General features: G+C 40.8%; 1 protein-coding gene across 1 annotated transcript in view; it reads right to left on the bottom strand.

The window, feature by feature from the left end:
• The window catches only part of LOC148094308 (cyclin-Y-like protein 1), a 31,870-nt gene extending 17,631 nt beyond the window's left edge, over positions 1–14,239 (bottom strand). Inside the window, exons 1-6 of the mRNA XM_087820577.1 lie at positions 14,213–14,239; positions 11,946–12,104; positions 9,294–9,394; positions 6,307–6,342; positions 3,922–3,973; positions 2,957–3,076 (exon numbers count right to left, since the gene is read on the bottom strand). Of these exons, the coding sequence (XP_087676703.1) occupies positions 2,957–3,076; positions 3,922–3,973; positions 6,307–6,342; positions 9,294–9,394; positions 11,946–12,104; positions 14,213–14,239 (495 nt within the window). The remainder of the gene's footprint in view (positions 1–2,956; positions 3,077–3,921; positions 3,974–6,306; positions 6,343–9,293; positions 9,395–11,945; positions 12,105–14,212) is intronic.
• Positions 14,240–14,530: the final 291 nt, after the last annotated feature.

Raw genomic sequence — 14,530 nt, 5'->3', positions numbered from 1 at the left:
AATACTGAGCACATTTGTATCTTCTTTACACAGTGACTAGTCCTTTTGTGGCACAAGCTGAAGGAAAAACCTTGTTGTCAAGAGAAACCCCCAGTGGCTGCTGTGGGTGCAGCAGGACAGGCAGGACAGACAGGAGTGCCTGAGGCAGGTCCGAGCAGCTGTCAAGTATTCCTGGACTTAGTGTCCTTGGAAGAAACACACACGCAGACAAAGAACAGTCCTGTTATATCCCCCAAGCTTCACATCTCCATTATCATTTCATGAAATTCATCGCTGTCTCACACAACCAGAAGCTTAGTCAATTCTATTGGTTTCAGGTGGTAACAGAGCTGCCAGCGTCTATCCCTGGTCCTCCTCTAAACCTGCCAGGTAGCTGGTGAGGTTTCATGATTTCTTTCACATAGTGGATGTCTATTCCACAAAGAACTGGGTGAAGTTAACAGCTAAAGAAAGGCTATAGAGGCAAGTGGTGACTTGTTACCTCAAAAGGTGCTTTGCAGTACAGCATGTGTGCCATCGGACAAAAAAAAGAAAGTCCCATTTTGAAGAGTATCTTTACTGTCTGAGGTTATCAGATTGACAGCTCAGATTTACCAAAGGTCTTCAAACTCAACAGTATTTTAAAACACAAGTGGCTATTGAACATTATTTGTTAGTGAAAGTTTCCGACAATCTCCCAAAATTCAGCGCTGTCAGGTATTCTAAGAATGAACCTCCTTACAAGGTTCAACTTTCTACTTTATGGGAATAATTAGAGGCACTTATACAATGTTGGTAACCTCTCAACTTCCCATCACCTTCACTGGCAGATGTGCTATGTGCCACTATTCATTCATTTATACCACTTGCCCCCCCGTGTCAGTGGAATTGAGATTTCTCTTCTCACTGAAACTCTTCTATCAGTGAAGCCGATCTCGTCCCACTCCTGAAGAACACCTCCCACAATTGCCTCTCTCTGACAAATCCTCTGTCTTCCAGAGATTGCCCCCAATGTGAATGTTTATGTTGTTCCCCTCCCACCCCCCACAACCCCAAGACTGCTTCCTCACGTTGCTCACAGCAAATGCCCTGATGCTCCTTCTCATCTCCCATTCTCTCCTCAACCCACTTTAGTCTGCCCCTGGCACTGACACTCTACTGAAGCTACTATTGCTAAGGCCATCGATGCCTTTGGCATACAAACCAGAGCTCTTCATCCCCCCTCCCCAAGGACTCCCTAACATCATATAGGGCACTGTCACCTAAGTGTTTGGCCAAAACCCGCCAATAAAGTTACCCTGCTCAAATCGATTAGCAATTCTTGTCATCTCCACCTGTCATTGGAAATCAGACTGCTATCTCCTATTTGTCACGTCTCACCTGTGTCACTGTTATTGTTTGCTGACTTCTTGGCCTCCACTTGGACTCCCAGCTACAGTCTCTTCTCCCCATAGCAGCCAGGATGGCCTCTAACTAAGAGCACTTCTCTCCCCTGCTCAATATCAGCCAAAGGATTCCCATCAAACAAATAAAAATGTAACTTCTTCCCATGGCTTGCAAGCTACAAAGCCCTGTAATATAGGACTTGCCCTTCTATGGCCTCATGTCCTACATTCTTTCCTTCATTCCACTCAGAGCACAATGGCCATACCTCACTGTTCCTCAATCACAAAAAACACATTCTCATCTCAGAATCTTGCACTTGTCCCCTCGGCCTGTAAGGACAGAGCTCCTCATCTTCCCAGTCCAGTGAGGTCTCTCCATCCTCAGCACTTAGATCTGTAAGGACTATCACACTAAAGGGAGAAGGCCCCAGGACTGGCTTAGAGTGGTGGCAAAAGGAGAAAATAATAAATAGAAGTCAAGATAAGTGAGGTTCAAGAGAGTGTGTTGAAAATGCTAAATGCTGCCAAGAAGTTGCTCATTCCATAAATGTCCACTGAATATCTACTCATGTCACTCTTCTGTCTTCTATACACTTTTTATTCACATTCTTTTTCTGCATTTGAACAGCTAATCCTAATTCCCTACCTCTAGCTCAGATCCATGCTCTAATTCCATGCATTGGAGTGATTTCTAGAGACCTCCACTCTGCTGTCTCCCAGGTGCATCGAGCTTAACTTGTCTACAAAAGACCCGCCTCCTCCAACCCAGATGCTCTCCCTCCTGTATCACTTGCTCCCCTCATGGGAGCCCCACTCCTGCCTTTCTCCAGCATGGGCTAAGCGCTCCAAGTGGCTGGTAGCTCCATGAAAAGTCCTGCATCTGACCCATTGCCCATTCAGGGGTCTCTATTCAGAAGCACAGGCTGCCTCTCCAAGGTTTGAACTGAATACTGAAGGAGGCGGCACTGACCTAAGGAATCTTTCCCTCCAGGCCAAGCAGCAGACTTTCCCCTTTAGGTTTGCTGGAGCAGGAATTAGTACAATCCCATTACTTCTCACTAGAATAGGACCACCTATTCCAGATGATACAATCTGACCATAGGAATTCTGTATGAATGACACAAAGGTCCTCACACAGCTGTAGCTTAGCAGGCAACTAGAATCCTGGGCAACTTCATGGGCAGGCACAAGAGGACAGCAAGGATGGATGAACACCCATCATCCAAAGAACAGATAATTTAGAGCTCTAGTTTCCAATGAGGACACACATTAGGACTGCCTGGGGAATACAGCCTGGGACTCAGCTTAGGCCTACACTGAATCGGTCACTGCCTGGGGCCCACAAGGTTTTGTTATTGCCAACATCCTGCCCCATCAGCACACCTTGTAGGTGTGCACATGTGTGCACTGCATGTGCACGTCTCGAGGTGTGGAGGGAGAAACCGGAAACCTCTCCTGCTGCCTTTAATAGCAATTCTTTTGGGATGACAAAAGCAAGGGGATTTGAAATTATAATGATTATTAAGCTTAAATGTGTGTATTTCAATTCCTTTGATAGGTTTCCCTTAATAAAGTTCTGAAAGAACTCTTACCAAAGTTGTTATTGAAAATTCAGCTGTTAGCTTTAGGGCATTGAAAAAAGGCCGAATGAATGTATAAATAGATTGGGGATCAGGATTATCATCAAAGTTTTCCTCTGGAACCGCTTCCTGCTGAAAGAAGGAAAAATGCAATGTAAGTATCCACTGAAGATAAACATGAAGTGCTTTCAGGAGACCTATCTCCTACCTGTGCCCACGTGCCCCTGAAAATAATTTTGATTGGGTGACATGTCTTTTAGTCTTTTAAATATAAACAATGAGACCTAAAAAAACAATAGTGATTCAATACCTACACTCATTTAAGATGAATGCAGGCACAACCTCAGAAAAGTTACATGTTCCTTTCCACCTTCCCCATACAGAATTCTATCTAAATGTAAACTATCTTTAGGCTCAAAGGACTTGTTCATCCTCATGTCCTACTTCTCTGCAACCAACTCTGAAAATGTGTTTCCAGTTTCCTGTACCCACAGGGCCCTAAGGCTGTGCCGTGCTAAACAGCAGGCAGCAGTCACATATTGCTCTAGGGCATCAGAAGATGGGAACTGGAAATTTTCTTGTCATTCTAATTAATTCAAAATTTAAATAGTTGTTTAATTTTCTTCATAAAGACCTTCACATATCTGTTAGGTTTATTTACAAATGTTCATATTGTTTGATGCTACCGAAAACTATCTTTTAAAACGAAATACTTTTCTGGAGGGGGCATGTTTACTCACCTTAGCTCACCACCTGTACAAAGCTGAAGCTCAGTTCTTACTGACATATTTCCTATACAACATTCTTTTTGCAAAATAATTAGATACATGAGGTGAGGAAGAAAACCAAAAAAAGATAATTTTGACTTCAAGTTGGAGGTAGTAATTTTCTTCTAGTGATTAATTTCAAAGCAAATCATCATGAAATAAACACAATTATAAGGGAAAAAATACAACCTCAATACAACTGATACTTACTGTCAGCGGGTGCAGCCTTTCATCAAAAATGTCCTTGGATCTGTCTCCATCTCTATAAAATAAGAATGTGATTTTAAAAACCAATCCAGGAATTGCTAATATTTTAGTAACACATGTGCTGGGAATAGAGAGAGAGGTGGAGGGAGAAGCTTAACCTTCTACAGAGTCCTACTAATTCTTAGATTCCGTAAGAAGTTTCTGGCCTCTTTTTACCCAGCACATCCAATTCTGTGAAATCTCCTCCACAGTGAGCAGCCAGAGCTGCCCCTCCAGGCGCTGACCCTCCCTGACAGGCGACGCTGGTCACCCAGACAGACGCGATCCGCTGCCTCGCCCTGGGCCACACAGGAGCGCGTCACCGAGCAGGAGCCGGGCCATTCGTGTGAATACGAGACTCATGTTTCCCAGTTTCGCTTCTCTTGTTAGTTTCCTATATTATTATTATGTGTTTCTTCTTGTCTCTTTTAAATAGTTTGAGTTAAAAACTTGACTTTTTATTTTTAAAATGACCAGTTACTGGTTTTAGAGAGGAAGGGGGAGTGAGGGGAAAAATGCACATGGAAAGGCTGCCTCCTGCACACGCCGAACTGGGGATCGAACCTGAAACCCAGGAACGTGGCCTGATGGAACCGAACCCACAACCTGGGCATGTGCCCTGCCTGGGAATGGAACCTGCCCCCTTGGGGCGATGCTCCAACTGAGCCTCACTGGCCAGGAAAACCAGTCTTTTAAGTTTAATTTTCCACACAGTGGTTCCCCAAATGTGTCTTGCAGGCCTCTGGGGTTCCCCTAGACCACTTTCAGGAGACACATGAGGCCAAAACTGTTTTTATAGAAATCCTAAGGCATTGCCTGCGTCTACACTGACACTGCAATGACTGTATAAAAGAAAAGTCAGTAAAACTGGCTTCTGAGCCTGCGTCAAGGCAGGGGCACCGCCCTGTGCTAGGAGTCACTCTATTCCTCACGGCCACTGGTGGAAAAACAAATTCTGCTTCACTGGAGAACATCCTTGACAAAGCAGTAAGGATGGTGTTATTAAACGCTGATTCTTATTTCTATCTGAGTAAGGGGGAAGTACGCATTAAGCACTTCTGCATACCGAAATGTGGTTGTTGAGGAAAAGCAGTTGTGACTTAGTTGTGAGCTGAACAAGTGACTTTTTCATGGAATAACTTGTTTATTTGACAGTACAACTGTCAGTCTCTCAAAACTGAAGAGTGAGCATGTCACTTCAAGGAAAGTAACTTGTATATATGCTGCCAGTGACACAATTCAAGCTATCAAGCTAAAAATCAAGGCTGGGGAAAACCTGTATCTTTTTTGTGTTAGCTTGACAGCTTTTCAATACTTAAAGGATTTTCAGGGAAGACTGGTGGTGATATGATGCTAACTAACAAAAGTGAGTTTTAATACTGTGTAAAGAAATGTGAACCAATACTTTCCAAATGACCAATGTATTATATTATCATAAAATTATTTACAATAAAAAGATTCATTCAGCATATAAGATATCTGAATGGATATTAATTTAATAGAGACCTTACTGCAAGTTCATGGATATGATTTAAAATTTCATTGAAAATACTTTAAGAAACCAGCATTTGTGAACTTTGGGTATAGTATCAAAGAATATGCACAATTATCTGAAGGCTTTAAAAATACACCCTTTTCTAGCCATACAGCTACATGAGGCATGGTCTTCACATTGTTTCTTCAAAACAAATTATCGAGATGACTGAAGTAATCACAAATGACTGAAGACAGGGTATACATGAGATCAGCTGCCTTCTATTACCAGACATACGGAGACTTGCAAAAATGTAAGTAAACGACACAATTTCCACTCAACGTTTTTGTTGTGCAAAGTAATTTTCCTTTACACAAAATTATGTTAATACTATGGTTCCCAATCAGGGGTGATTTTGTCCCCCAGGAAGCATCCAGCCCTGGCTGGAGACATGCTCTGTTGTCCCCGTGTGGCGCGGGGAGAGTGTGCTGCTGGCATCTAGTGAGGACAGGCAGGGATGCTGCCAAACAGCCTACAGCGCACAAGGCAGCCCCCAGGAAAAAGTATTATCTAGCTCAACATTTCAACAGTGCTACAAAAAACCATGGTTCAACATACAAGGGAGTTACTTCTAAATTCTCAATTTTAATTTCTAATTTCTAATACAGTAAATATCAGTATAGCCCACATAAACAAATATCCTTTGGGATCAATAGCTTAAGGGTTGAGTCCTAAGACAAAAATGATTCACTTTAATAATGTAATAAAAGCACTCTACAGCTTACTCCAATAATGACTATATTTATTAACTAATACTAAACTTTATATCTTGTAAGTTTATTAGCTAGAATAACAAGACAGGTTTTAAAACTCACCTTTTCTTGATGTGGTAATATATTGCTAATACCAGGCTGTGGAGAGAAAAAAATGGAAGAACAGAGTCCATGTTAGGTCTGAAGACATGTCTTCAAAGGGATTGTGGTGGGGAAGGACCTTCCCAGGGCCCAGTGCCCGTGAAATCCTCATTCAGAACAGTTTCTCATGGGCACGTTTTACCTTGTTGCAGTTCTCTGGCTTTGAGCAAAATTAGGAAAACCAAAATGCTAGGGGATATGCTGTTAGAAGACATGTTGTGGTTGGTTATTTTAATATGTAAGTTATTACACACTTCTCCTGTCATTTCCCCTTCACCATAGAATCTTTGATCCTGTACAAGATAGATCTGTTTGTACACATGCTTAAATTTAAGCCATACAGTAGTTTTTCCACCCACCCATCTTCCATCATTTCCCTAAAGGTAAATAAAATTCTCTATACCAAACCAAATCATTTAAGAACCTACAAAATCAACAGGTCTAGTTCTCCTAAAACAAGCAGTGCCAACAACACAGCATAACAGTATACAGTGTAATATTAATAACATTTATTTCCAAATTAGTTTTATAGTGTAATATTAATAACATTTATTTCCAAATTAGTTTAAGTGCAATCTTAATGAGCAGATGTACGTCCTCGGGTACTGTGTAAGGTACTGTATTCCTAAGGTATTCGCAGATTCCGTGTAATATGAAACAAAGGAGTACTGTAGATTAAGTTATATGCTTTTCCTCTTTGCTCTCAGTTTCTAAAATGAAGCTCAAAATAACTAAGGGAAAGCAAAATTGAATTTTATAACTAGGTCTATAGAATATGCGCACTTGTAAAAAGGCCTGTAACATTGTTAGTATCTAATGGGTACTTCTATAGGGCTTCAAACAGTTTCATGTTCAAATTGATTTTAAAATCAGAGAATTTGAAGCACATAAGCTGAAAAGAACCAAGGAAGTTGTGATGACATTTAATTCAACAACCCATTTTACAGGTAAGGTAACCAAGGTGAAAACTGACTTGCTCAAGGTCCCGGCAATGGTGAGCAGCAGACTCTCCCTCCTGCCCTCTCACCAGGCAGTGTGCTGCCCAAGCTTGGCTGTAATTGGGATCCTCAGAGGGGCTTTGAAAACCGCCTGGCTCCGCCCTGAGATGCTCTGACTTAACCGGCACTGGGTGTGACTCTGGGTTGCTTTGAAAGCTTCTCAGGTGATTGCAATGTGAACACATGGATTAGGGTTGAAATCAGGATCACCCTGGATGCTTTTCTCCATATAATGATGCCCCCATCCTTCCTCAGCTCATCAAAGGCTTGTGAGAGGGAGTGTGCTGGGGGAGGGGACAGGGGCTGCGTGTGTTTAGAGACACACATTTTGAAAAAAGCTGCATCCGTGATTCTAATAAGGCTCCCCCACCCCATTGGGAACAATGCGCTACTGCCCCATAATAAACATCTTTTCAAAACCATTCCTAATAATTTTCTCAGAAAACCTTTATTTTACAAATAGTAAATGTACTGATCATTTTCAAAACCTGATGAGAGCAAATTAAAGCTGACTGTACTTCCAAAAATTAGACTAATTTGATGAAAAAAAACATAACACCTACTTGTCTGAGCAAGGTTAGTCTTTACTACTACTTTTGATTTATATACTGTAACATCAGAACCTTGAATTCAAAAGAACCTATGGAATGCAGCCAGAGTGGAGTTGTTTTCTTACTCCTGGATGGATCTGTGTCCTGCCTGGATAAAAAGATTAAATGATTATGCCATAGGTGCCAAAGCTCAGGACTTTAGAGAGGGATGGGGCTCAATTTTTGATGAGACACAATTTGACCTCAACTACTGTTATAAGTGAGAGAAGAAAGTTACAGTATTATGATTGTGAACTTGCTGTTTTTAATTAAAGTAGAAGTTACTGAGAATTAGTAAAAAGGCTGGTACAATAGAAACAAAATTAAGTTTATGAACAAATTATGTTTTTAGGGCTGAAAAATAAAATTAGGAATGATGGTACTAATATTTCAGGTAGCATTCCCCAAACTGTTCTGGAAAATCAGCTCTCATATCCCAAGGAGACACTGATAATGCTCCTTGGACAACCCCAAAGGGTTCAGGAAGCTCTACACCCTATTTTGGTTTTATTTCACTCTTAAGCAGCTTCAAAATTTCATCTTAGGGTGTTTTTAAAGTGCATCTGCAATTGTGGACTATGTGGTGCTCGCAGAACTTAGTGAATAATTTTCCGCAGCATCATGACACTGTTATGTTTGCTTAAGTATACACCTAACTGTGGCTGCGTTTCCAAAACTTCACCAAAGTAACTTTTTTCTGCTTTTATTTTCTTATATATGGATCAATACAGTGTCTCAGAGGTGTATTTATATATCTATATACATATATAACTAAATTTAAAACATCTATAAAATTAAAACCTCAGATGAACAAATTTTATTCACGAAGAAATCAGCCTTGAGAAGTTGTTCCTTAACCCTGGTTTGGTGCATTTTTCCTGGGAGGAGAAGTGAATTTTAATACCGAAATACTGCAGGAAAAAGAGAACAGGGGAAATCTGAGCAAATCCAACTAAATGTAAAGGCAGATGCCCTGGGCCAGTGGGGGCCGAGCTGGTCCTCCTGCCAAGAGCAGCTTGCAGAGTAGCACATGTGGTTTTAGGCCTTTATCTCATAAAGAAACACTTTTCTCTAGAAAGAGTCAATGAGAAGCACCTCTCCTTGCATTTTGTTCAACAACGTCTCAGCCACAGTATTTCCTCAGGTAAAGATGAATACTTTTGGGGGGAAATTTATATTTGCTAACTGGCTTTCCCGTCTTCCATGTTCTCAGATTAAAATGGAAATTGAAATCAACAATAACTGATACCAGTTTCTTAACCTGATCATGGAAAAGAACAATCAAATGAGCTCACACATGGGTAGGGCGCCTGTAGCATAAGGTGTCTGTCACTGAGCCCGGGCAGCCTATTTTACTCACCATTGCACACTGATTCTCGTCTCGGGCTGGCAAATTGTGCTGTTGTCTACAAATATTGTTGAGCATGAGCTATATTTTTCTCTAAGGTGATCTGGAAATACCTGAAAGGAAAGGGGAATAGAAGAAAACATCACAGTAAGTTAAGAAAAGTATGCTTTTTCTTGGTTAAAATATCAAACATGAAAGCTCAGGGGGTGTAAACAGCATGACCTGTGATATGCTAGGGAAGGAAAGGTCACCCTGGGGCAAGGTCCCCATCGCTAGGAACAAAAGCGTTCTACCCTGGTGACAAACCTGGCCTGTCGCTCCTACGCTGTTCATCTCTGCCTAACTGCCTACTGTATCGGTGCTGCTGTATTTTTATAAACTAATTCAGATGAGCCTTCCTTTCTCATATTATTATAAAGCAGCTTTCAGCATGCGGTCACACTTTCCCATCAGGATCTCCCACAAATACACAAAGACAGGACAGGGAGAACACCTAGCTGATATCTTTTAAAATACAGAGCATTTAAAAACTGCCAGTAGCCAATAATCAGAAATATCTTTATATTATCTAAAACACAATTTTGCCTGTTTCAGATGTCTTACTTCAAAGCCACTTATTCCTCATTAGCCAAAAGTTCCAGAGGGCATAATTTGAAAAGACTCACTCTTTGGAGGAATAAATTCTTTCAAGCTACAAATATTCTAACTATAGCTAAAACTCTGATATGTTCCTTAATCTATGCAGTTAACCTGTAATTTACTTTTGGGATCTCAAAAAGACAAATACAGCATAAAATGTGAAAACTCATTCGAATACTTTTATTCTAAATGGAAGGTTATCTTTTAAGAGCACTGCTATACAAGTGTAATATGGCATATAAAACACCTTAATAAAGTCAATTATGACCAAAAACCTATATATGGGGAGGGGAGAGAAGAACAGGAAAAAAATGTACCAAGATATAGACTAGCTGGTAAAACTTTAGGTGATATTTCCTCTCCTTTTCCTGTAGTTAAAATTTTTTTCTACTATAAATGTATATTGCTTTGTATTTGAAAATATTCGTGCTAAAACATGGAAAATTTTTAATTAGGCATGGGCTCAAAGCTCCATGGGGTTCATTTAGTAAATCAACAACTTACAGTCTACTGGCCTCATCCAACCAAAGGAACACTCAACACTCTGCCATCAGTCCAGGCCTCCTCCCAACTATTCAGACTTCCCAGGATCGAGTATCTAGCATCCCCCAGAGGGGGCGCAATTAAGCCTCCGAGCAAAGCCTGGGTATACTGGCTGCAGGTTACTTTCCCCTCATCTTCCTTGAAAATTTAAAACAATTGTTCTTTGTGGTTAAAACCTTACTATTGATGGCTTACAACCACAATAAACTACAGTGACAAACATAAAGATAAAAAATGCAAATACAAAAAAATGCAAATACAAAAATACTACGGAAAACTTAGTGTTCACAGGTATCTGAACCCCTGGTGGGTCACTAGAATGGACAGAGACAAAAATCCTGCTGTATCTTCCTTCACTCAGCACAAACGGCAGAACGGATGGACTTTTACAATTTTTGCAAGAAAGGGAAGGGGTTACTTAGTAGACTTAAAGTTCAATAGCAAAGACTAGACAAATAACCAGCCTAGAAGTTTAAGGAGTGACAACCCAAACCTTACTATCAAGTCAAGTACTTGTTGAAATCCTGCCCCCGCCCATTGTGCCCACTGTCTCATCTTAACCCATTAAAAAATAAAGCTGAAGTTTACTGTTTTCTCTCTACTTTTTCACAAGACACATTTTGGATAGTAAGAATTAATGACTTTTAGTTAACTTGAAAATTTCTAGCACTTTATGCATTAATGAAAACTGCACCATCTACGTTGCACATAAATGGGACAATACTGCAAAGTGCATGGTTTGAATAGAATTCTTAACTAAGACTTTAGGAGGAAAGTGTAGTATGCTAATTATAGGGAGAAACCAAAATATTCTATGGATTAATATTAATTTTCTTGAATTAAAACTTTAAACTTTGATTTACACTTTAAATATAGGTTCTAAGTTTGAGTTAGAACCTATACATTTGAGATTTGTAAACTCACCACAAATCTATTTCCACTCCCCTTCCTTTCAGAGACATGTCCTGAGAATTAAAGGCATAAAAAAAGCCATACACACTATAAGAACAAAGGGGAGGAAGCACAGCCTTGGTGCCCACAGAGAGTGGCTAGAACAGGGGTAAGGAAGCCAGTGTGTCTTACAGAACCCAAGGCAGGCTCAGAATCCGCCCCAAATTCTTGCAGTGCAGCCCTGTCAGTTGCGAAACTTCTGCTCACTCCTAGTGCTTCCAGTTAGATAGCAACAGGCGGTCAGGGACACCACACATCCGAGGGACGCCAACAAGTAGGACAGATCAAAACAGATGGTGACTATGAACAAGACAGGCAACAGCAAGCGTGGCAGAGGCTGTGGAGACAAAGGAACCCTCGTTCGCTGCTGGTGGAAACATAACCTGGTCCAGCCACCATGGAAAACAGTAGGGAGTGTCCTCAAAAATTAAGAATAGAGCTACCATATGACCCAGCAACCCCCCTTCTGGTTATATACCTGAAAAATTTGAAAACATTCATTTGCAGAAATATATGCGCCCCTTTGCTCACTGCAGCATTATCCCCAGTGGCCAAGGCACGGGAGGAAACAAAGTGTCCTCCGGTGAAGGTCTGGGTGAAGCAGCTGTGGGCACACACAGCGGGACAGCTCTCGGCCGCCAGCAGAGGGAAGCACTGCCACTGCGACAACACGGGGATCACGATGCTCAGCTAAACGAGGCAGCCAGAGAAAGCGAAGAGCCCCACGATTTCACTCACGTGCGGGATATAAAACGAAAACCCACAGACACAGACAACAGCACGGTGGCTGCCAGAGGGAAGGGGTGTGGGGGTGGTGAAGGGCAAGGGGCCCAGATATATGCTGAGGGAAGGTGACTTGGCTTTGGGGGCTGGGCACACAGTGCAATATACCGATCATGCATCACAGACATGCACACTTGAAACCTGTGTGACCCGATTAACCAACGACCCCCCAATGAATTTAACTAAAAAAATCTGAACTCATAAACAAAAGTTGAAAACATTTCCTAAAATCTACATGCTAAGAACATCACTTTATCGAGTGATTACTTTAATAAAGCAACTTAGAACCTATGGTATCAGCAAATGAGTTGTCCTATGTAAAATAAACTACTGCATAAAAGAAAAGGAAATTAATGGGAGTGATAAAATTCAGGAGCAAGTGAAAACGTAAAAAAATTATTCTTAACCTCAGAAAGGCAAAAAATGTCCTTGGTAAAAGAACAAAATGCTTTATAAAAGAATGACAGGATGTAAGAGACACTGTACATTAAAGACAAGATGGACAAAACAGAGAATTATAAAGGGCTGGGGCATAAAGGCAAGGAAATCTCCAGAAGGTAGAAAAAGACAAAATGGGAAATAAGAGGGAGAAGAACTTACAGACTCATGCAAGAATCCTGGCCTGAGAGTTCCAACTTCTGAGTAATGGGAATACCAAAAAAAAGAAGGAATAGAGGATATAGGAAAGAATCAAAAACAATTCCCTGAAAGCAGATCAGACCTGCAGCCTTGATGGCCACAATAAAAAGGAAAGGTACATAACAAAACATATTATAAATTCCAGAATATCAGGAATAGGGAAGGTTCTAAAAGTTTCCAGGGAAGAAAGGGGTGGGGGAATTACTAAAATTGGTAATATATAACGTATCATCCAATGTCAACAGATTTAAGAACTGTGGTGATTAACAGTAGAAATGTCTTTAGAACTGAAAAAATTAATTTCAACCCAGAATTCTATATTTTATTAAACAGGAGGCATTTCAGAGAGGCTAGATCTCTAAAAAATTTCTGCCCATGTATCCTTTCCCAGGAAAAATTGCTCCAGTAAAACAAGGGAGTATAAGAAGACAGGGGAAAACATACCACCTAGGACAGCGATTTTCAACCAGTGTAAGGGCAGGACACTGTGGCGCAACAAGAATTCTTAAAACATGCAATACCTGACTATTCCCTTAGATTGTCAAATAAAACAATGACAACAGCCAACACAACAAGAGATGTCCAGTGTGACTTAATCAAAATTATAACTACCTTTTTTGTCAGATCAACAAAAAATATATTTTTTGATGTGCCACAAAATTATATATATTTTTTTAAAAATATATCTTTATTGACTTCAGAGAGAAGAAGAGAGAGGGAGAAGAAGAGAGAGAGAGAAACATCCATGATGAGAGAGTCACTGATCAGCTGCCTGCTGCAGGCCCCCAACTGGGGATCGAGCCCGAAACCCGGGCATGTGCCCTGACCGGGAATCGAACCCTGATCTTCAGGATCATAGGTCAATGCTCAACCACTGAGGCACACTGCTTGGACCACAGAATTTTAGTCATTAGTTTATGTGTGCCGTGAGATAGAAAAGGTTGAAAATCACTGATCTAAGACATAGGGGACCCCACACAAGAGAACAGTTATGTGAGCTCCCAGGTGACTTTAAAGAAATATGCCACAAAAGAGGCACAGAGCAGGCCTAGGGAAAGCAAGTCTCTACTAGACTAGGATAACAAGAGGGGGGAGATTGCTTCCAATAAAACATGGAACTCTGTTTAGGAAATGGAAAATATTTTTGACAGGCCTGTGACAAATGTTACAGAATTTTGGGAAAAAATATTTGTTAGAAAACAAGAAGTGAATATAGTCAAAAAATTAATTCCACACACACAAAAGTGAAAACTTACTAGGTATTATGTTAATGTAGCATAAACGTAGTATTTCTGTCTGATAGCCATCTTTCTCTGCCAAATTACCAGATTGTTAGGAACAAAAAATTTATTTTGAAAGCAGGGAGACCAGCCTACTTGCTGCATCTGGCTGTGTGAGGTCATGGTGACTAGGAAGAAGGGGTTGGGATTGTCCTGGAGAAGTGCTCAAGTTTCAGTCACATAGGGGTCCCAAAACTGTATACACACTGTAACAGCTGGTAACACACTCAATTTTCACTCCTTTCCAGGTTTAACTGATTTGAAATAATGGGGGAAGACAGGCTAAGCTTTGAGCAGAGAAAACTTATCCTAAAGACCCACCAGACTTTCTTCTATGGGGATTCATACAAGATAAAGTTTACGGTACAAAACCAGCCAACAGTCAACAAATTGAGGGCCCAAAATACTGAACCA

The sequence above is a fragment of the Miniopterus natalensis genome, chromosome 1 (assembly GCF_054644295.1).
Source record: "Miniopterus natalensis isolate mMinNat1 chromosome 1, mMinNat1.hap1, whole genome shotgun sequence".
In the NCBI taxonomy this organism is placed as follows: domain Eukaryota; kingdom Metazoa; phylum Chordata; class Mammalia; order Chiroptera; family Miniopteridae; genus Miniopterus; species Miniopterus natalensis.
This window is presented reverse-complemented; position numbering and strand designations above follow the sequence as displayed.